The sequence below is a fragment of the Misgurnus anguillicaudatus genome, chromosome 19, assembly GCF_027580225.2.
Source record: "Misgurnus anguillicaudatus chromosome 19, ASM2758022v2, whole genome shotgun sequence".
NCBI lineage: Eukaryota > Metazoa > Chordata > Actinopteri > Cypriniformes > Cobitidae > Misgurnus > Misgurnus anguillicaudatus.
The window spans coordinates 19706741-19729718 of NC_073355.2; the positions used below are offsets into that span (position 1 = coordinate 19706741).

A 22978-nucleotide genomic window follows, 5' to 3' on the forward strand; every position below is an offset into this window, starting at 1 on the left:
ACGTTCCAGTATCGCGAGAGCGCTTCGAAAGTCAAGCTCTCGCGATACTGTGATTTCATATGACGAAGAGTTGCGCAGCGCTGCATGAAGTCGAACAAACTACTGATATCGAATCAGGCGCCTTTCCCTTTAATTAGCTGGTGCGTGCAGCAGCAGCGACCGCGCATGCGCCAGACAAAGGCGCAACAGTGGCAGGAGAAAAACAACAACATTCATTGGAACGGGGTGGAATTTATGGCAGCGCGAAGAGACCCCAGACCTCACTGATCCAGTATCACTTTATTCATTTTGGCTTGATCTGTAAATGTTGCCGAGCCCATGAACCTGGCCAGTCAGAGCGGAGAGGCCGGCTGCAGCCAGCTGCTCTTCGCCAACTTTAATCAGGATAACACGTAAGAGAGCTCCGCAGAAACAATGACACTAACTTACCTGCAGCTGCCCTAACGGCCCATCTGCACTGCAAACACAATAGACGATACTAGCAGAAAGATCCGACTGTAACGTTAGTTGCCGAATATGTTGAATATGGTAGAGGCCCTTCAGTTGTCGCTCGCGTGCAGTGTCGTTGGGATGTAAAAGCGTGCTAACTTGCTAACACACATACACACAAGGTTTTAATTATTTTACAGCGCTTGAACCATATATCCCACCTTGATATAATTATACGTATATTTTTATGTGCTACCCCTGATGTAGTTTTATTTAAAGCAGTCCTTGTAATTCTGCCGTTGTAAAGACCACGAGACAAGACAAAAACAACCAGCTATTTAGCAATAGCGCCTATGCTATTGAGCAAGTTGTTTATATGCGCTTTTACAATGCTGAATATCAACTGCAATTAATGGTTAAACCAAATTGACACTTGATTGGATTGCAAGTGTCAAACAGATCTGTTCGGAGTGTGTTTAATGAAATGTTCAAGTGACACGACAAAGTTATTCATTTCTGTCACGCCATAATATCCCTGAGCTGTGCATATAGCTATCTGATCAGTAGTGAACTGTTAAAAGACTATTGAATGTTTAATACAGACTAGTTTTTTATTTTGTTTGATCTTTTCTGAATGAATGATCTGCCTTAATATGTTGTCTAGTTAACCAATCAAAGCTGTGTTGTTACTAATGTTACTCCTTCCGGCTGATCCTACAGTCAACACTGCCTGTGTTTTTAGAAGCAATAAACAATGATACATTTAAACACCACAAACAATTAAAAAATGTATTGTGTATTTGAGACATTTGACACATCACACCACCAAAAGATTGCAAAATAGCCCTTTAACACACTTTATCATGGTGTCAACAACCTCCTTTTTTAGTCATCAAGCAAACCAGCAGATCGTGAGTAAATGGATTTGTGCTAAATATGGATTTTTGTTGTACGTCTTTGTCTTACACATCCTTAGCTGTTGGTACCAAGTCTGGTTACAAGTTTTTCTCCTTGTCTTCAGTGGACAAATTGGAACAGATATATGAATGTAGTATGTTGTTATTTTCCTATTATGACATCCCAAATACTAAAGTGAAGCACATTACATCCTGTATGGTACAACTTTGGTGCTGGAAAGAGTTGATAATGTCTGTCTGCTTTTTGGGGTTTAGATATAGGGTCATAAACAATTTGAAAAGTTGGAAATAATGAGTCTTAAATGAGTCGTCAGCTGGGTTTCCATTCCATTACCCTTCAAATTGAGCAAAATTGACATTGCAAATTGAAAATGCGGCTAATTGAAACACTGCCAATGGAAATTGGCGTGTTTCCATTGGTCATATTTTCAATTCGCAATGTCAATTTGCGCAATTTAAAGGGTCATGGAAACGCATCTATAGATCCAGTCCTGGGTGCTGATTCTTAATAAAAACACCTGTTATCTAGTTACTATGTATCCCAGCATCACACCCATAGAGGTCAACCAATAACCTTAATTGACATATTAACGAAAGACTTGCAGTTACAGTAAAGAACTTCCTTAAATAATGTTTTAATGAATAAACTGTGTTCTGGCATAGACCCTTAAATCAGTCATATATTGTAAATATAGTAACTGCTGATAACAGTCCTTCCTTTGCATTCCACAGAACTGTGTGCTTATCTTTTTAATATGTGAAACTTATATATTTATTTTTATGTATTTGTGCTCAGCTGACACAGAGGATGTGTGTATCGTGGAGAGACTGTTCTCCAGCAGCCTTGTTGCTATCGTCAGCCTTAAGGCACCTCGAAAACTGAAGGTGTGTCATTTTAAGAAAGGAACCGAGATATGCAACTACAGCTACTCGAACACTATACTGGCTGTGAAACTAAACAGACAGGTGAGTCGTTTCGTGTCCATGTGTGCAGTGGGGTTCATGAATCAGATGCCAGTGTCACATGGTTACTATTGTACTTATGCTATTTTTGCAGAGATTGATAGTCTGTTTAGAGGAGTCACTCTATATCCACAACATTAGGGATATGAAAGTACTACATACCATTCGAGAGACCCCTCCAAACCCTTCAGGTGGGTAACACTGCTGTCATCCTTATTTATTTTGTGTTCCAGTTGTTGTAATATTTGAAGTTGATTCCTCTTCCTGTACCTAAATGTTATTGTGGTCTATTTATAATTTGAAAAACCGAAAGCATGGGTTCAGCCATATGGAAACTTGTTACTAAAGGTCCAAAGCTGTCACTGGGGTAGTACCCTTTTAAAAAGTACACTTTTTTGTATAATGGTACATCAAAGATACATGTCTGTACCTAAATGTGACATTTTTTAAGAATACTGCCTCAGTGTTCTTATTTCTGACAGTGTAGTAACCAGGGGCGGCTCGTGACTGCTCATCCAAGGGGCACTTATTCAAAATAAATGTTCGGAGTGTCGTGTGTGGTTCCCTTTTCCAAAATATGTGTTCTGCGTATAGAGAGATCCTGTGTGGATCACGTGTTTTGTCAAAATAAGTGCCTGCTGCATATGCGTCAAAACTGTTTATGATAAAAGAGACGCTCACGTTCACAAAATGCACGTAGGACACTCCCTTAACAGTAAACTCTGATTACGCATGAGATTATGCGAGTATCTGGCGAACGCGAGCGTCTCTTTTATCATAAACCCTTTAGACGCGTCTGCAGCATGCACTTATTTTGACAAAACACGTGATCTCTCATAGCGCAGAACACATTTTGAACGAAAGGAACCACACCCATGACGGGCTACATACATGTTGTGACGAACTTCGCATCAAGCGCCCTCGAAAAAAGAAGTCGCCGGCCGCCACTGGTAGTAACTAGTCATTGCCAATACAAATGTCTTATTTCTGATTATAATTATGATGTAATTACAATTTTACAGGACTGTGTGCCCTGTCAATCAGTAATGACAACTGCTACTTGGCCTATCCAGGAAGTGCGACAATTGGGGAGGTACAAGTTTTTGACACCGTAAACCTGGTAGGTGAAGTTAAAGCTACAGTTTTGACGTAATTCTAGTTTGAGGGATTTGATAAATTGAGGTGGTTGATGTTTTTGTAATATTGTTCTCCAGAGAGCAGCTAACATGATCCCTGCCCATGACAGCCCACTAGCAGCACTGGCGTTTGATGCAAGCGGCACTAAATTGGCCACAGCCTCTGAGAAGGTACAGCTACCGTCTTTGATTTGCAACCATTTAAAGGGCATATTAGGGCTTGGAGATATTTTATGTGTTCATAATATTTCGTGATGATTTGCAATATCAATTAGAATTGTATTGACTACAATATTTGATATTTGAACACCTGTAAAGGTCGTTCCTCTTTGAAAATATTGCTATTAACACATACACATCTTTAACTGTAAATTAAATGGAATTTGTTTTACTGACTTAATGCTGTATTTATACACTCTAAAAAATTTGATTTTTATTTTATTTACAACCTTGCATTGGGTCAAAAAGGGACAAAACAAGCTATTTATCCAGAAAATATTTCTATTTGACCCAACAATTGGTTGAAATATTGGTTGGGTTGGCTTGGTCCTTTTTTCCACATTTATGAAAATAACCCAGCATTCTGTAATAATCGAGGGTATTGTGCTGAAATCTTGTATTAACTATGGATTAATAATTAATTCAGGGCCTTTCTTTGTAATATTTCTAACTTTTTTGGTATTATTTAGGGCACTGTAATCCGTGTGTTCTCTATTCCCGAGGGCCAAAAGCTCTTTGAGTTTAGGAGGGGAGTAAAGAGGTATTGTATTACATTACTGTCGATCTGTTATGTATTGAAAAAGCCAATAATGTTTGTGCCTAGGCGCACAATGGAAATCATGTGGTTTGCTTTATTTCTCATTGACAGATGTGTAAGCATCTGCTCCCTTGCCTTCAGCATGGAGGGACTCTACCTATCTGCTTCAAGTAACACCGAGACGGTTCATATTTTCAAGCTGGAGATGCAGAGAGAGAAGTCAGTGTAATGATATCCACTGGAATGAGTGGTTTTTTAAAACTTCTGCTCAACACACAACACAACCAATATCTAAAACCATCAGTTTTGTGCGAAATTCATACAAAATCTTTCTGAAAGGGCTTGGTCAATAACATTTTGAGCATTGCTTTATTTTGTAAACGTATAATCTCATAAACACTTTTCTTTTTATCATAGGCCTCAGGAAGAACCTACTACTTGGACGGGATACTTTGGGAAAGTATTGATGGCCTCCACAACATATCTGCCTGCCCATGTGACAGAGATGTTTTCTCAAGGAAGGGCATTTGCTACGGTCAGATTGCCCTTTTCTAATCACAAGAACATCTGCGCTTTGGCCGTGTGAGTATTGTGCTGCTTAGTTTTTTATAAACAAGATAGGATTTTTGAGTTGCTTTTAAGGTTGATGTGTCTCTAATTGGTTTCTGGGTACTAGAATCCAAAAGATTCCACGGCTTTTGGTGGCGGCGTCCGATGGTTATCTTTACCTGTACAACCTGGACCCACAGGAGGGTGGAGAGTGCACACTAATGAAACAACATAAGTGAGATCATTCATACCATTGGTCTATGTCTTCATAAAGGAATTTGTTGCTTTTGACATTACTGGTTGCCAACAGGGCTTGACATTAACTTTTTTGCTCACCAGCCAAAGTGGCTAGTTGTTTTCCAAAGTTATTAGCCACTCAGCATTTTCACTGGCCACAATTTTGTTGCTGGTAAAATAAATTGTATATGACAGGGTTCCCGCGGGGTCTTAAAAAGTCTTAAAAAGTCTGAAATTTAGAAAGTTAAATTTAAGGCCATAAAAAGTCTTAAAAATGGCCAGATTTTCACCCTAGGTCTTAAATTTAATTAACCCAAGTCTTTAATTTCTTACCTCCATTTATTCCCGAAAAGGTTGTCCGAAAAAAATTTAATGGTAAATTAAAATGCCTCAGTGACGGAGGAAGAATGTATTTGATGGGTGGGCCTCTAAAAAGAAAAGTTCTGCACTTTGCGTGTCACTGAATGTCTCTTCAATCCAGTTTTTAATCATTATTTTTTAAAGAGAATACAAATGTAGGCTATTATAATCCACGCAATTCATGCCATAAGCTATATATTTCAGATGTTGTGATCCGACATACTGTAGGTTTGGCGAGAAAAATCTTTTCTGTGTTAATTTAACCAACTAGCCCGTGGCTTACCAGAGCATTTGCAAGGTTCTGAAACAGAGGACCCAGAAGCGAAAAAATCAACACTGCTTTATTGAAAATCAACTTAAACAGTCAGGCGGTCAAGTCCCGCGCCATCAACAATGAGTCAACTTTAGTGTTACACAGTTTTCATATGCAGCCTACAAATGCGGCCTCTGGAGGCTACAGCCTTCGGATTTAGAAACGGCCTTGTTTGCAACACACAACAAACCACGAACAGCCTTTTAATAGTAAATTTCCTTTTCATTGCATTATTGTGTAATTAGAGAGGGGAATAAATGCGATGGCGGTATAGTGCATATTTATGCACATAACGTATGGGTGGAGAAAGTGTAAAACATGTTAACAAGCCACATATCAGCAGCTGACCATACTGATCTTCCCATATTAGTGGATTTTATTTGTCAAAAAAAAATAAATAAATAAATAAACAAAGATATAATAAAAATATAATGTTTTGAGAATTTCTGAGATCATTGTGCCGCTTTGGTCCTAGGGGCTGTCCACACGGAGACGCGTATCACTGCATACGTATAAATTTGTTATGGTATTGGCGTTTCATCCACATGGATCCGGCATTTTGGGAGACTGAATCCGCTATTTTTTGAAACCGGGTCCTAAAGTGGATAAATCTGAAACCGACATCCTTGCGGTTTCGTCTGTACAGCCAATGCGTATATTTTGTGAAGCGAAAACGTCATCACATCACGTGTCGGAAGCGTCACACGTAACAGCAACAACAATAACGGCGGACTACGTGATTGTGTTCGTGCTACAGAAGCTACTAAAGCCTACTAGCTTTATTACAGCAAAATCTATTGCTTCTATGCAATTGTGGTGAGCAACAAGCGATAATGGACAACACCATACGTTGGTTATCTGCATGCTCAAAGTCTTCTTCTCCCTTTATAGTGTATATCTGTGGCAGAATTACAGCGCTCCATACTGGTCCGGCATATATACTACACCGCTTTCAGTCGGTTTCAGTGGTTTCGTGTTTACGGATTATTTTTTTAGAGCCAGGGAAAAAATGATCGGATAGGGAATGCACCGGCTTCGTGTGGACATAGCCTTAAATTTCACTCATAATGGTCTTAAAAAGGTCTTAAACAGTCTTAAATTTGACTTGGTGAAACCTGCAGGAACCCTAATATGATTCAACTTGACTTTGGCATCCTAAAATGACTATAAATCGAGCAAATGTACTTGGTTTAGCTAAATTAGATGCAGGTTGAATTTCAAATGCAGTCTGACCACCCAAATTAAGACAACATTTATACATTTATTAGCTGGTATATACCAGGTATCATATCATATATTTAGGTGCATAAAAAACATGCTAGTAAGGCATAAATAGATTAACTTTGAATGAATATATTAAAGTGGAGCAGGGGTAAGATTAACTGAAAAGATAAACACAAAACCCCTCGCCAACCACTTTTAAATATTTATTAACAACAGCAGTAAATACTGTCAAGAAATGTATACATGAATTTTACTGACAACTTGTTTATGCAGATTGTATTTTATAAGCTTGATCATGGTTTCTGTTAAAAGTGATTTACAATTTTTAATCTCATCTGGCGGGTTTCCGCTGATTTCGGACAAAACTTGGATGTGTGCATTCAGGTATGCGCTGAATTTCTCTCCGTTCCTGCCCTGAGAGTGTACGCAATTTATATCTCTTCAATCACTTCCATGCAATTGTTTTATAATTCCCGAAGTGTGTATGCGCTCACCGCTCAGACTGCGTCCTCTTGTGCATTTGCAAATCCATCAGCTCTCTCGCGCGCTCTCTGGAAGGTGGCATTTTGGTCTCTGTGCGTTGCGTTGGGTGCAGCGTGCTCATGGGAGTTGTAGTTTCACAGTGTCGCATTGCGCATTGTTTATCATTTCGCATAACGTTTAAGAAAACTACATTAAAAGATATATTCAACGTGCCAAAGTGGCTAGTGGGATTGGCTGTCTTACCCGCCACAGCCGAAATCTACCCGCATTTGGCGGGTGTTAATGTCAAGCCCTGGCTGCCAAATATACCAGAATGAAATGTATTATACTCTTAAGTAAAAGACTTAACCTGTTTCCTAACTTGGCACAAATTCAAACAGCATCAATTGATGTTTAATTAGTTACCAAGCTGCTTCTCTCTCTCTCTCTCTCTATCTATCTTTCTCTATTTCTCTCTCTATCACACTCGCTCTCTCATTCTATCATTTTCTATCTATCTATCACTCCCTCTGTATCTCGCCTATCTCTATCTATATCACACTCGCTCGCTGTCTGTCTGTCTATCTCCCTCTCTGTCTGTCACTCTCTATCTATCACTCCCTCTGTATCTCTCTATCACACTCGCTCTCTGTCTATCTATCTATCATTCTGTCTATCACTCTTTATCTATCACTCCCTCTGTATCTCTCTATCACACTCGCTCTCTCATTCTATCACTCTCTATCTATCTATCACTCCCTCTGTATCTCTCCTATCTCTATCTATATCACACTCACTCGCTGTCTGTCTGTCTGTCTATCTCCCTCTCTGTCTGTCACTCTCTATCTATCACTCCCTCTGTATCTCTATCACACTCGCTCTCTGTCTGTCTGTCTGTCTGTCTATCTATCTATCATTCTGTCTATCACTCTTTATCTATCACTCCCTCTGTATCTCTCTATCTCTTTCTCTCTCTATCACACTTGCTCTCTGTCTGTCTGTCTGTCTGTCTGTCTGTTTTTGTCTGTCTATCTGTCATTCTCTCTGTCTATCATTATTTCTGTCTATCACTCTCTCTGTATCTCTCTCTCTCTCTTTCTTTCTCTATCACACTCGCTCTTTATTTATCTGTCTATTACTCCCTCTGTATCTCTCGATATCACTCTATCTCTTTCTATTACACTCATCTATCTGTCTGTCTGTCTTTGTCTATGTGTCTGTTTTTGTCTGTCTGTCTATCTATCACTCTCTCTCTGTATCTATCTTTCTCTCTATCTCTTTCTCCATCCATCCATCCATCCATCCATCCATCCATCCATCCATCCATCCATCCATCCATCCATCCATCCATCCATCCCTCCATCCCTCCCTCCCTCCATCCCTCCCTCCATCCCTCCCTCCCTCCCTCCCTCCATCCCTCCCTCCATCCCTCCCTCCATCCATCCCTCCATCCATCCATCCATCCATCCATCCATCCATCCCTCCCTCCATCCCTCCCTCCATCCCTCCCTCCCTCCATCCATCCCTCCATCCATCCCTCCATCCCGATATCTATCTCTTTCTATCACGTCTGTTTGTTTTTGTCTGTCTATATGTCTGTCTATCACTCTCTCTGTCTGTCTATCACTCTCTCTCTTTATCTATCTTTCTCTCTCTCTCTCTCTCTCTCTCTCTCTCTTTTACTCTCTCTGTATCTCTCGCTATTTCTTTCTCTCTCGCGCTCTATCTCTCTCTCTCTGTATCTATCTTTCTCTATTTCTTTCTCTCTCTCTAACACTCGCCCTGTCTATCACTCTTTCTCTCTCTCTATCACAACCTCTGTATCTCTCGCATCTCTCTTTGTCTTTTCTCTCTCGTGCTCTCTCTATCTGTCTATTACTCCCTCTGTATCTCTCGTTATCTCTCTCTCTCTCTTTCTATCACACTGTCTGTCTGCCTGTTTTTGTCTGTCTGTCTATCTGTCTATAATTCTCTCTGTCTATCATTCTCTTTTTCTATCACTCTATCTGTCTGTCTATCACTCTTTCTGTATCTCACTCTATCACACTCGCTCTCTATCTATCTGTCTATCATCTGTCTATCTATCTGTCTCCGTCTATCACTCTCTATCTATCTATTACTCCCTCTGTATCTCTTGCTATCTCTTTTTCTCTCTCTATCATTTATTTAATTTGTTTATTTAATTTGATGAATTATGTCACAGTTTATGATGCTACTGTCACTTATTAATATGTCGTGTCAACTACCCCCCCATCCATTCCATTAGGTTAGATGGAAGCGCAGAGCCAGCAAATGAAATTCTCGAACAGACATCACATGACCGGCCACTCGTGGCACAGACATACAGTGCTGCTGTTGCCAAAGGTAAGAAACGTTGAAGGCAAAAATGAATTCATATTTTTTTTAGTTGTAGCTCAAGGCCTCTGTTAAATGATTCTGTGGCGTGCATTGCCAAAGGTTACACTGAGGATCAGGGAGCGGTAGGGGGTGCCGGAGTGGAGGATGATATGAACAATCTACACCTGGATGAAGAGAACGAACAGCCTCCCTTAATTCTGGAAACCGACTGAGGCTCTGTCGGTCACACCCTGTGCAGAAGATGAATTCGACAGAGTGATGTTGCTGCTACGGACACGACGAGTGTCGCGATACGTGTGACCCGATAAAGGAAAGGGATTAAAAGAGAGATCATTTTAAAGCAAGCCTAGCTGTAGCCTTACTCTGTTGTTGCGTATAGATGTTTTCCTTTCCCCACGCTTGTGGCTTTATAAAATCTGGTGAATTTTTGATTTTTTGTTTTTAACTGTCCAGAAATGTCATTTAATCAGACCAAAATATGAGATCCAAGCTGCAGGTGTCACATCTCTCCTAGCTTTGCATGTACATGTGCCAAGAATAGAAATGCTAGAAAACCTTTGCTTTCAAGTTGATGTATTTGCCGCCCATTTCTGCTCTCGAACTTTGACAAACACTTGCGTGTTTGCGTGTTGTGTCTTTTTAAATATGTGATTGAAGGCTAACTGGCTTGCATAGCCTGCCACATCACCACATAGCTGTGCATTGTGGAGTCCTATACGAATCGTCAACGTGTGGCTATGCCGTGGCACCAAGATGTGAATTTTGTCCAGTAATAGCAATGTATATTACATGTTAATATGATAGCCTGGTTACAGTTATTGTTTATTATGCCATTGATGGCTAAACTGTTTATAACAGGCTTGCTTTTTGTTTTATTATTGCATTTATAAGCACACATGCTTTAGAATGCTCTCTTTTTATTCATCCCATGCCACACGGACAATTTGGTTAAAAAGTTTGACACACAGAAATGCCTATTTTTGCTTTGAAATACTCCTGGTTATGATTTAATTCGAGAACTTTTAAGTACGTAACATCGGTGACTCGCGTGTTGATTTGCAAAGGAACTAGCTGGTTTTAAGAGGTAGTTGGTCACCATCTTGTTTCAAGAGACATTTTGTTTTAGGCTTAATGAAGGAAGTTCATTTCATGCCTTGTATCTTTCATTTTCTTCATAAAATCAAAAGCAGATGATATCTTGTGACAAGACAGGACATAACCTTAGAGGTTGTTAAAGGACTTTGTAAGAAGGAGCGAATGATCTTACAAAGACACCGGTCCTTTAGTGCAATGTTACAGAAATGTTTGCCTTGTGACAGTGAAATGGAAAAATCCTGCAGCTTCGAGGTATGTTCCCACAGACATCCCTGTGGACTGCAGTTTGTTAAACAAACATGGCTGAAGCCCAGGTCACATGGTCTGGCATTTGAACCAGAACAAGTCAAATAATAATAAAAAGAAATTATTACATAATAACTTGATATTCAGGATTCTTGAGTTTTTGTGACAAATGCGAGGACTGGGGCTTATAAATGCGCTAACCAATATAGGCATTCAAAGATACTGCCTGAATTCTTCAATGGAGCGCTGAAGATCATTTTATGCATGGTTGTTTGTTGAGCATGTTTTTGATGTTGCATAACACACGTCAACATCATTAATCGACTTGTGTCCTCATCAGCCAGTAAGCTCTAATGCCCCAAAGCCACTTTAATCAGTTTTATAATGATTTTTGTATAAAATGTAAATTGTTCCATATAAAGATTAAATAAACCCTCTGTTGAAAATGTTTATTTATTTTCATTTGATTTATTTATCTGTGTGCTGTAATGATCAACCATATTAATTTATAAATGTTAAAGAAGCAGCATTATTATATCTTTTGTTATAGATATTAAAAATAACTGCAGTTAATGGGTTAACAGAATTCAGCATGCCACACCATGGCAATAAGTCATTTTTTTATTAGTATAAACTGCAGTTTCTTAAGATTCAAAGCAACGTACCTGCAAGTAGGAAAGCATTTATGACCAGCATATCAATTAGGTAAAAGTATAAAGCTTTTCGGTTCATCCAGAACCTGTTTTTTAAGTCTTATCATCATAAAATCCTTACATCACCAAGGCTGTTTATCAAAATATATATCTTTTTAAAATGTAGAGACCGCTATGAAAATGGCAAAAAGCATGTAATTCAAACAATTTTGTTCTGGAGTGTGCTCTACATTGCACTATTAGACAATCTTGAGGTCCTTCATTGCAGATTCAAGGGTCTGAAACAAAAAAAATAAAGTCATCTTTATACTGCACAACTGTATTAACGTTTTGAGATTACTGTTGAGAAAAAAAACAGTACAGAAGTACAATATTACCTTAACATCCCAAATAGCCATGCCTCCATCCATACCAGTGGTGCAGAATTTGGTACACTTTGCTTTTCCCCCACCAAGAAGTGAGATTTGGCTGTTTCAAAGCAAATCAAAAGGCATTAATAATCTGTATGGGGTGGTTTTCCTGGACAGGGATTAGTTTAAGCCAGGACTAGACCTTATTAGTTTAATTAGGAAATATAACTAGTTTTAAAGGGGCCATGGCACAAGACTTTTTTAAGTATTCAAATAAATCTTTGGTATCCCCAGAGCACATATGTGAAGTTTTAGCTCAAAATACCACATAAATAATTTTGTATAGCATGTTAAAATTGCCACTTTGTAGGTGTGAGCAAAAATGTGCCGTTTTGGGTGTGTCCTTTAAAATGCAAATGAGCTGATGAAACTCACCGAGTGGTCAGGGGTGCCCACCGACACGCCCACACAAAAACCGCCGCAAACCATGCACCCCAACAGGTCTTATCGTAGTTTTGTCCAACTCCATTGACTTGCATTAGATGTGCTGTGAGGTATTACTCCGCGCCGGGAACTTTGTTTGTATTCTTGCAATTGGCAAAGGTGGATTATCGCCACCAACTGGGCTGGAGTGTCTATTATTCAAACGGAAGAATGTACGGGTGTGAGGCGTTTGGAAAAATAGGTCCACAAGTTTAAAACGAATGCTAAAACACCTGTTGGAAAGCATCTTTTGCAGCGATTTTTGAGTGAGCATATCAGTGAACACCACTGACCACTGGGTGAGTTTCACGTCTTTGTAAACGAAAGCTAAATGCATTTTAGGAAGGATTGTTCCTGTGCACCTATACAGCCATTATAGAGGTTGGAGGTGATACAATAAACACCCGAAAATTCTCGGGGCAGCCGCATATGTCGAAATTTCAGTCAAAACCGTTCTATTTTATCATAAACAATCTGAAAACAGGGCTTTAACCTCTTAAACCCTGAGGACCCAGTCCCGGGTACAAAATTTCGTATTTTGACTCAAATAAAATATTCTTTTAATCTTTAATGGTCCATCATGGACCCCAGTAACACATATGAGATACTGTTTGAAAGCTTAGACTCTCTACTTTCTCCAGATATGCATCACTTTGAGAAATCTTTTACTGTAAGAAAGTTATTTACACTTAATTTACACTATCACCCCCCCCATAATTTTTTATATGATTTAATATTCACATATTTCATATTTTTCAAGTATGACAAACATGGGCAAGTCTTATATCAACTGAAAGCTCTCATTCTCAGGAATAAGGCTACAGCGTTATTTTTGTTCTATTATCAACACATATCCAACAATAGTTGAATGAATAATAAGGTAAAAAATCGTCTTTTGTAAACATATGGGAAAATTGAGTGTGGACTGCCTCAGATAGCACATATAGCCACAAATGATACACCATCTTTTTTCTTAGGTCCTACTCTAAAAAATGAGTCCATTCACAGCATTTTCTTTGGTTGTGTGCATGAATAATCCCTTGTTATTTATTATATGTCCAAAACAAAAAATTAATATTTATATGAAAAATGTATTTTCGGACACTTCAGTAAAATGAAAATAACTTTTGAATGCGACATGCTAAAGAGGTCATTCTTTTTTTGGGTGTTTACTGTCTGCTGCTGGTAACAACCAGAACTGTCTGCAGTCTGCTAGAGCACACAGAACCAGAGTTATACACTATCAGAGGCAGTATTTACAACATATAAAAAGAAAATTTGGTGTTTCCTCATATGAAAAACAACATAAATAACACTATTTGTCACAAACAGCAGCTTTTTATGTAACTTCAAAGGGTTTTCTTTAAAATGATATAAAGAAATTGCATTTATTCCACTATATGTGGTTATGGGAGCACTTCAAATGTTTTTTGGCAGAAATTTAACTCCATAAGCGTATTATTCCTCCCATCAGTTGGAGTAAAATAACTTTTGCATAGATTATGATAGAGAAAAAAATCTTTTTTCCTCTGTAAGCTGGCAATTGCTGGAATCAAACAAAACTGTCTGCAGGGAGCTGAGGCACTCAGGGCCAGAGTTATACACTTTTAAATAAAAACTTTAGAAAAAAAACATCAAAAAGCGCCTATTTATTTTTGTGTTTATTAGAGGACTGACATCACATACAACCATGTTTAGCACTTTCAACAGTGTTTTATGTAATTTCAAAGGGTTTCCTGTAAAATGATACCAAACATTTGTATGTAAACCTCTGCATGTGGGTATGGGAAGCTTTTGAAATTGGGTAGGCCAAATCCAGGCGAAAATCCCCAAAATAGCTTCAGGGTGGAAGAAGTTAAGTGTAAAATACAGAACTTGTCTTTTAAACATGGAAAAAGTCAGATTTTCATGCCATGGCCCATTTAACAAACATGCCTTACTAAAAACATTACTTGTGTGCATTTTAAGGCAAAACAAAGGGCACTGATGTATTTTAAGACATGTCAGTGCAAGTTATTTTCCGTTTGGACAGTTCTTACTTTTATTTTAGGCCATGTTTACATTAGAGCATTTGCGTTTTAAAACGGCATTTTAAAATGAAAACGATCCTCGTTTATACTGGCATTTTAAAAAGAATCTTCATCCACACTATACACCACCTTAAACGCATGAAACATGACCAATCACGTAACTGGGCATGCGCATAAAAGTGTAAAATAACTTATTACTCTAATAATAGCTTACCTTTGCACGTTTACGCAGCCTAGGGGGTGTGCGATATTGACAAAAATTCATACATGGGTCCTTTGCTGGCAACTATAACAGACACTATTTTTGAACCTATAAAAATGTGTTTGGGAAAGTTTTATACTGTTCTATTTCCCCCCTACAACATATTAATATGATTAATAGGTTAATTTTGATTAAAAGGTCTTTATTATTTAAAAAGAAAGCATTCAAGTGAACAGTACTAAACAGTAGCCAACTTGAAGCAAAAATAAATTTCAGCAAATGCAAACTTCAATCAAACAAAGTAAGAAGTGAAGTATTGCTTTAGACTACCAGAAATGCTTATTGCATTAATTTTTAAAAGTGTGCGAGGTCCGTGCACGTCCTCCGCTATAGCAACGCACAAATAGCTAAAAGCCAAGCGCCTAAACGAGCATTATAATAATGACGTTGAGTTTATTGTTTTTATTAATTTATATTCACAAAACATCGATTTAAATTAAGAGACAAATTAACTGAAACGAAATTCATTTTAAAGTAGCAAACAAAACTTACATTAAACTGGAAAATAATGTCTGACCCATTACAATTCTCCCTTCATATTGGCCTTTGCAACGCCTATATGGCATTTAAAATTACAGTCTATCTTTCGTAAGCTAACTAAATTTAAACAAAACATGAACACATTAAACCCAACAATACTCAAACATTAATATAAAACAGACATTATCTAAAAGGATACATGTTAAAACAATCCGATATAGCGTTTATAATAGCTGGTTGGTAGATGTTTACTATTTTTGGCAAAACCTCCGTTGCAAACCAACATTTACATGAATAAAATAATTTTTACTTTGAAAATGATGCGCTGTCACATTAACATCAGCTGTTCGTTTACATAAGACTCCATCTACGTTCATTTACACTCAGAGCAACGTCTGAGTTCTCAAACTAAAACAGGGTCTTCAGCGTTTGCGAACGAATCCGTTTATGAGGGTCGAAAACGGTGATGTAGTGTAGATGAAAGGCGTAAACGTAGCAAAAGTAACGCGTTTTAAAGCATAAACGCATTAATGTAAACATAGCCTTAGTCTAGGACTAGTCTAATCCTTGTCTGGGAAAACGCCCCTATTACATAGGTTAAATAAATGATGCTATGCCTTACCTGATGCTGTTCTTGTGCACAGACTCCAGGACGGCCTCTTTGCTGTCACTGGTGGCTTTCTTATCCAGGTTTTGGAAGCGCTCTCTGGCTGTCATGCCCTTCTGAGCGCTCTGTTTGGGCACATCCAGTTTACCACCGAAAGATAGGGCGGCTTTGTCCGAATTATAGACAAAGAGTACTGGGTAGCAATCATGACCAGCTGCCACCAGACTGTTCTCCGTAATGAAGGTCACGCACAAAAGAGGCAAGGTTTCTGAAGTCAGACTGGCACATCTGCCAACAAAAAGTCATAATTTAAAGGGACATTCCACTTTTTTTGAAAATAGGCTCATTTTCCAGCTGCCCTAGAGCTAAACGTTTGTTTCTTACCATTCCGAAATCCATCCAGCCGATCTCCGGGTCTGGAGCCAGCACCCCCAACATAGCTCAGCACAATCCATTGAATCTGTTAAGACCATTAGCATCACGCCTAAAAATAACCAAAAAGTTTGGATATTTTTCCTCTTTAAAACTTGACTCTTCTGTAGTTACATCGTGTACTAAGACAGACAGAAAATTAAAGGTTGTGATTTTCTAGGCAGATTTGGTTTGGACTATCGAAACAGAAAGCTGCGCGTCGTAACCTGAAAACCACGCCCACCGGGGGGAAAACAATCCAACCATCTCCATTGACTTTGTATTGCGAGAGGCTGCCTCCTTGTCATATCTGGCTTATAACAAAAAACAGAATAATACCTAAAAGCTTCTGTGTGACAAGGTGTACAGCTAACAAGCCAAAAAAAAACAGAAATAAGTTTTTATAAGCTGTCGACCTAAAAAAACGAGCGTCCAAAGACACAAAAGTGGAAACAGGCAACTTTTCATAGTGGTTTTCAAATTTGCATAACTGCGCTCACCGTTTCAGCAGTAACAACATAAACAATCGGCTGTCGCGGTCCGCACGTAACTTCCGGTAAATTCTGCTAAGAATAAATAATAACAAAGTTCTTTAAACGCAGTTTATTGATAAAACAAGCAAAAAAACAACACATAGATTACCTAGGAAACCAAAACATTTGTTATTTTCGACGAAGTATTTGTTCAAGAGATCAGTTTAGCAACTAGTCAGACCATTAAAAAAAGCAAAACCGGAAGCAAGGTTCGGATCCAGACGTGTATCGCGTGGGTCTGATGAAACCGTCTATACTCTCATTTTGGCGTGATAGTCAAGGGCTTTGCTGCTGTAACATGGCTGCAGCATACGTAGTGATATTATGCACTGACCAAAAATAGTCCCCTGCCATTGAAAGTAACCAAGGGGACTATTTTCGGGCAGTGCGTAGTATCGCTGCGCCTGCTGCGGCCATGTTACATCAGCAAATTTACTGATTATTACGCCAGAATGAAAGTAGTTCCTAGCCATATCTGCCTAGAAAATGGCAACTTTTAATTTTCTGTCAGTGAACAGTAAATTAATTTTAATTTTCAGTAACGAAGTAACTACAGAAGAGTCAAGTTTAAAATAGAAAAAATGTCGAAACTCGTTGGTTATTTTTAGCGTGATGCTAATGGTCTAATCAGATTCAACGGATTGTGATTAGCTACGCGAAAAGTGCTAGCGCCAGACCCGAAGATCAGCTGAATGGATTCCAAAACGGTGTCCCTTTAAACCATAAAAACAGTGCAAATATCTAAAAATTCTTAAATCAAGATGTATTTTCTCGATAAGCAAAATGACCTAACAAAATATGTCTAGTTTTTAGACCAAAATAGCAAAATTAAGTAAATTTGTGCTTAAAACCAGCAAAAAAATCTGCGAATGGGGTAAGACATTTTTTCTTGAATTAAGTGTTTAAGAAAAAAGTAAACTTATTTCAATAATATTTTTTACCCCATTGGCAGATTTCTTCGCTAGTTTTAAGCACAAATTCACCCAAATATGATATTATTTGTCTAAAAACCTGATCTACTTTCCTAGGTCATTTCGCTCATAAAGAAAATTAATCTTGATTTATAAGATTTTTTTATATTTATACTATTTGACAAAAATACTAAGTAAGAAAGTCATTTTTTGCAGTTCTTATACTGTTGAAGCCTATAGGTACTTACACAGTGGTCTTGCCACCCTCTGCCACAGCTACGGTGCTGTCATGGCTGGCCCAGGCCACACGGTTCCCGCTGTCTGAGAAACAGACACCATGCACCCAGCCTGAAGATCCAGTGGACTCAAACATGACCTCTCCGAACGGCATTTTAGAGCCCCATGCTGTCGCAGCCGGCTTCTCCTCTACTTCTTTGATGTAAGCAGAAAAGATCCTGGATGGGAGATTTTACAGAATTTGATAGAATGCACAAATTTACATTCATAATAGCATAGTTCAGATTTCTAACCTGCATTTAAAGTCACATGATCCAGCTGCCAACAGCACATTATTGGGGTGCCAGTCCAAACACAGAATGGTGGAGCGGATGGGCTTCTTAATGTGCTTGCACACCCACCTATGAGAAATGAGAAACAGATTTGACTTACATACAGTAAAACCGGATTTGAATTGTTTCACAGTATATAAATGATATCTGTACAGCAATGGAAATTATTATGCCACGTAAGAGATGCTATTTGTGAATGAGGCCAGGATTAAGATGATTTTACGTGAAAGTATTTGATGTACATAATACGTGCAAAGAGCATCCGGTTAATATCATAATGTAATTTTTGATGGAGATGGCATTTATAGCTGCTTTTGTATCTGAGCTTTTCATAGCCTATAAAAAACATATTTTTAGATTACACTTTCAAACTACAGAATGTTACGTTATACACCTTGTAAACCATTTTGAAAACATTGCTTTAAAACGAATTGTTCAAAAATAAGAGCAAACCCATCTGCCTTATAAGAAGATTAACCAACATCAGCCTTGTTCTGTCCGAAAAGGCTTACTATCCATTTATCCTGCTGATACTCACCAGTCATTTTCCTGCTCAAAATAGCACACTGAGATCAGACGTGAACCACTGCCCACAGCAAACTTGTTTTCTTTGGGGGACCACTTTACACAGCGGGCAGCACGGTTGATCCTGAGAATGACCAGGGTGGGCTTCCATGTGTCTCCCTTCAGTGTCCACACATAGGCGTTACGGTCGGTACCGCAGGTGACAATGCGGTTGCTCTCTGGAGCCCAGTCAATGCCTGAGGGATTACGACATGGTTGGATGAAATGATGTTGGTCACATTGATGTTCTGTGGCTAGGTCAGATAAACCTTATAAACTTACCCGTCACCTGCCCATTGTGCTCCTTTAGCTCATGGATTTTGTTCCAGTTGTTTCCATCCTTTTTGTAGATATGGACGTCATGGTTATTAGGACACAGTGCGATTTCTGGAGACAAGAACCCAGAGTATAAAAATTCTGTGTATATAAGAGCTGAATACTTGGATTTACTGGACTGGTTAACAGGGTAAATATTTATTTATGCCTAAATAAATATTACTTTGCTATATTTATGGCATTCATGGGGGAATGGCAATTTGGGATCTCCAATTCACCTAACCTTCATGTTTTTGGCCTGTGAGTGGAAACCAGAGTTCCCGGATTAAACCCACACTGACACAGGGAGAACATGTAAACTCCACACGGAAAGACCTCCTGACCTAGATCGAACCGGGGACCTTCTTGCTGTGAGGTAATCAGTGGGGGCCGATTACTTATTTTTTTCGAGGACGCACGATGCGAGGCTCGTCCCAAAATGTATTTAGCCTGTCATGTGTGTGGCTCGTCATGTAAACTTACGTGTCTGTGTGCAGACTAGTATTTGCGAGTATTTTGAAAATGTGGGCGTCTCTTTTATCATAAACCCTTTCGATGCGTGTGTAGCAGGCACGTATTTTGACAAGACGCATGATGCACATGGTTCACGACGCAACAAACATATTTCGAATTTGCGCACCTTGGAAGAAAAGTCACCGGCTGCCACCGGCTGCCACCGGAGGTGACGGTGCTACCCACTGAGCCACCCAACCTAAATGCTTTTGTGTTATTAGATCATTGTAAGGGTTAATGTTTTTTTAAACCTCATTTCAAAGTGTTTCAATTATAGACATGAATAGTAATACTTTTATTTTTCTAAGTAATCAGACTTGCTATAAAAAAGTAGACCTTAAAGACACTTATGGGTATTAAAGTATTAGACATGAGTAAAAAGTAAACACTTTTTATGCTTAAAAACAGCTCTGTTTTCTAAATAATCTTTGACAAAGTTAAAATGTATGAAAAAAATCATATTACACTAAACTAGATTATTATATTTTATTCCACATTTTTTTATGAATTTATTTATATTTTAATTTTTTACACCAATTGACACAGAAAAATGGAATTATCCCCAAATATTCTTTTAAAATGAAATAAAACCAGAAATTTTAGACTTGGTCCTCAAAAAAGATAATATATGCAATAATCTGCAATTTTTTGAAATTTGAACCCTTTTACATTTAATTGAACAAAATAATTCACGTCATTGAACCATGAATACTTCAAAACACCTAAGCAACAGCAAAATAGCACATATTGGCTCAGCAGTGACAAAAATGGTTCGGCAAGATGAGAAAATCTGTTTAAAAAACTTGTTTTAAAAGCATGCATGAAGTTTATGTCAATGCACATAGTGTATTTGTGTTAATTTTATGCAATTAAAAAAAGTACAAAAAATTACATTTGCATCATTTTTATAAAAGTTAAGACTGAATGGACCTGAAAATATCAAAGGGTGTAAACGCAGATTGTGCCAAAGAATGAGAAATATTAAATATTTTATCCACCTTGATGGCATGTAAGTGTAATCATCCAAAAAAAATATTTTAAAATATAATTGTATTAATTATTTTATTAGTTATTTCTAAACGTACATTTTAATGCGTTTTTGTAATATTTGTCCAGACATATGCTAAAAAACAGCTCTGTTTTCTAAATAATATTTTACAAATTATGTAAAAATTTATGGAAAAAAATCATATTACACTAAACTAGATTATTATATTTTATTCCACATTTTTTATGAATATATTTATATTTTCATTTTTTTTTAAATACTAGTTACACAAATTGACACACACCGGTTACACCACAATGACATTTTTGCAGCTATCCCCCAAATATTATTTCAAAACGAAATAAAACCAGAAATTTTAGACTTCAAAAAAGAGAATGTATGCAAGTAATCTGCAATTTATTTTGAAATTTTAACCCTTTTACATTTAATTGAACCATACGGACACAATATAATTCACGTCATGTCATTGACCCATGAATACCTCAGAACACCTAAGCAACAGCAAAATAGCAGTTTTGAGACAGATTTGCTCCCACATTTTTCATAGGTGAGCTAAAAACGGTTTGTTTTTAAGGCAGCAGTTAAACTTGAAAGTTACTCGTCTCGTCTTCCTGCTGTTGCTCTGCGGTCTGCTGAGAGGTACTGCATCAGCAACAAAGCACCATTCATGGTAAAACAGGAAGTCTGGGTGAAATTACTCAGTACTGCTTCTCTCATCAGCGTGGAGAAAAAAGCAGGGCGGCAACAGTAAAAGATGCCTTTAAACGTATATATTCAAAACAGTCTGTTTATAAAGTCATTCATTGAAATGCAAAAATTGAGGGACATTTATTCTTTAACTTTTTGCTTCTTTGGTTGTCTTTGATGCTGCAGGTTTTTAACTGTGTGAACATAACGTACAAAACAGTGCGCTAGACTAACAGTTTGTCTTTTAAGATGCAGATCTTTGCAGAATAAAGTATTCGGTACCTAACTGGCCCTCAGGGACCAAATGGTGGTCACATAATGTTGTTACATGGTTGAGCAAAAGTTAAAATTAAAGTGTAAGAGTCACAAGACGTGACACAACACAACACTGTGAGAAAGTATGTTAAACAGGTTAGATAAAGGCTGTTGCACAATTGCGACAATCATATGCCATCATTTCTCTGTCAAAACATGTCTACGCTAATTAACAATTTAAAACAAACATAATTCGAGGCCAAGTCACTGAAAGCTTGTGAAATTCACAACACTAATCACTTCAAGTCACCTTGAATAATTTACTGTATATATCATTTGAAATAATGCTTTCACGTGATTCACAGGTCAGGTACTGGAGGTAACTACAATACAAAGATGCTGCTAACTATGATTACTTACGGGTTCGGTCCTTGTTCCAGGCATGGCAGCTGATAGGTTCAAGCAGAAAGCTATGATAAGCCATTGCTGTTTCTCTGCAACTAAAAAAATTTGAGATTAAATTTTAATCACCGTTAAAGGTTAACCTGAAATAAATGCTCATTCACTTCCGCATGCCTTTACAGAAAATGAGAAGTTGAAGCACTTCCTAATAAAATCTCAATAGTATTTAGTTTTGTCATTGTAACGGCAAACTTTTTCTTATTTGTAACAAATTCAAACCAGATGAGAAAGGAATGTGACATAAATCCAGATGCTTTTTACCCACTTCACAGGAATACAAATAAAACACCTCTATAATAATATCCATTTACATAACGGTGCTCTCTCTCTCTCTCTCTGTCTGTATGTCTCTCTCCCTCCGAGTTGTCTTCGCAGTAAAATCCGTCTTGTAGACCGTGTCAAAGAATTAAAGTATGTATTCTGTCACTAAAACTCAAATAAAGTCAAATAAATACTACAAGACTCTTTGCAGCTGTCATTCTAAATGTGTGAACACGTCAGTGCATGTTAGTGAGATTGCAGCATTCTTAACTTAGCCTGCACTGTACAGAAAACACAAAAAACATCTTCAGATAAACAAAACCATATGTTAATCCACTTACCCGGGAAACTGTAAAAACTGAGATGTGTGGGGGGTTTGACAAAGCCTGCAAAAGAAGCCCGAGTTCGTGGACTCTGAACAGTCAACACAAACGCTGGCTTTGCACTGAATGAGAAGTATTTCCTTAGTCGTTTTCTCTCCAAAAATGCTCTACTTCCCCTTCCTTCTTAGAGACATAAACCACTTCCCTGTGGGCGGCTGTCTACTGGTGACGAGGGTTTTCAAATCATCAGATTT

General features: G+C 38.0%; 2 protein-coding genes across 3 annotated transcripts; one reads left to right on the plus strand and one right to left on the minus strand.

Moving 5' to 3' along the window:
- The first annotated feature begins 143 nt into the window (after positions 1-143).
- On the plus strand, positions 144-11496 carry wipi2 (WD repeat domain, phosphoinositide interacting 2). Of its 2 annotated transcripts, none has more exons than XM_073857061.1 (12): positions 144-388; positions 1394-1480; positions 2143-2312; positions 2404-2500; positions 3332-3429; positions 3524-3616; positions 4135-4205; positions 4314-4427; positions 4620-4784; positions 4879-4986; positions 9614-9711; positions 9805-11496. In XM_073857061.1, exons 1-12 carry the CDS (start codon positions 319-321, stop codon positions 9915-9917), a joined length of 1284 nt encoding a protein of 427 aa, XP_073713162.1. In that variant the 5' UTR covers positions 144-318; the 3' UTR covers positions 9918-11496. The 2 variants fall into 2 exon arrangements, with proteins under 2 accessions (XP_073713162.1, XP_073713163.1); XM_073857062.1 differs by having other exon boundaries at positions 145-388; positions 4314-4421.
- A 153-nt stretch (positions 11497-11649) lies between these two features.
- On the minus strand, positions 11650-22903 carry arpc1b (actin related protein 2/3 complex, subunit 1B). Its single transcript, XM_073857065.1, has 9 exons — positions 22743-22903; positions 22099-22178; positions 19182-19286; positions 18874-19096; positions 18297-18404; positions 18015-18221; positions 15927-16199; positions 12077-12167; positions 11650-11977 (listed from the first exon to the last, which is right to left on the minus strand). The coding sequence occupies exons 2-9, from the start codon at positions 22160-22162 to the stop codon at positions 11939-11941; spliced, it is 1110 nt and encodes a 369-aa protein (XP_073713166.1). The 5' UTR covers positions 22163-22178; positions 22743-22903; the 3' UTR covers positions 11650-11938.
- Between the last annotated feature and the right edge of the window lie 75 nt (positions 22904-22978).

Excerpts from the sequence above, each read along its gene's own strand:
- wipi2 (XM_073857061.1), top strand. The coding sequence starts at position 319 with ATGAACCTGGCCAGTCAGAGCGGAGAGGCCGGCTGCAGCCAGCTGCTC. Across the intron at positions 2,501-3,331 it reads GACCCCTCCAAACCCTTCAG|GACTGTGTGCCCTGTCAATC; the intron begins GTGGGTAACACT and ends ACAATTTTACAG. Across the intron at positions 4,785-4,878 it reads AACATCTGCGCTTTGGCCGT|AATCCAAAAGATTCCACGGC; the intron begins GTGAGTATTGTG and ends TCTGGGTACTAG.
- arpc1b (XM_073857065.1), bottom strand. The coding sequence starts at position 22,162 with ATGGCTTATCATAGCTTTCTGCTTGAACCTATCAGCTGCCATGCCTGG. Across the intron at positions 19,287-22,098 it reads CTGGAACAAGGACCGAACCC|AAATCGCACTGTGTCCTAAT; the intron begins GTAAGTAATCAT and ends TCTTGTCTCCAG. Across the intron at positions 18,222-18,296 it reads TCATGTGACTTTAAATGCAG|GATCTTTTCTGCTTACATCA; the intron begins GTTAGAAATCTG and ends TCTCCCATCCAG.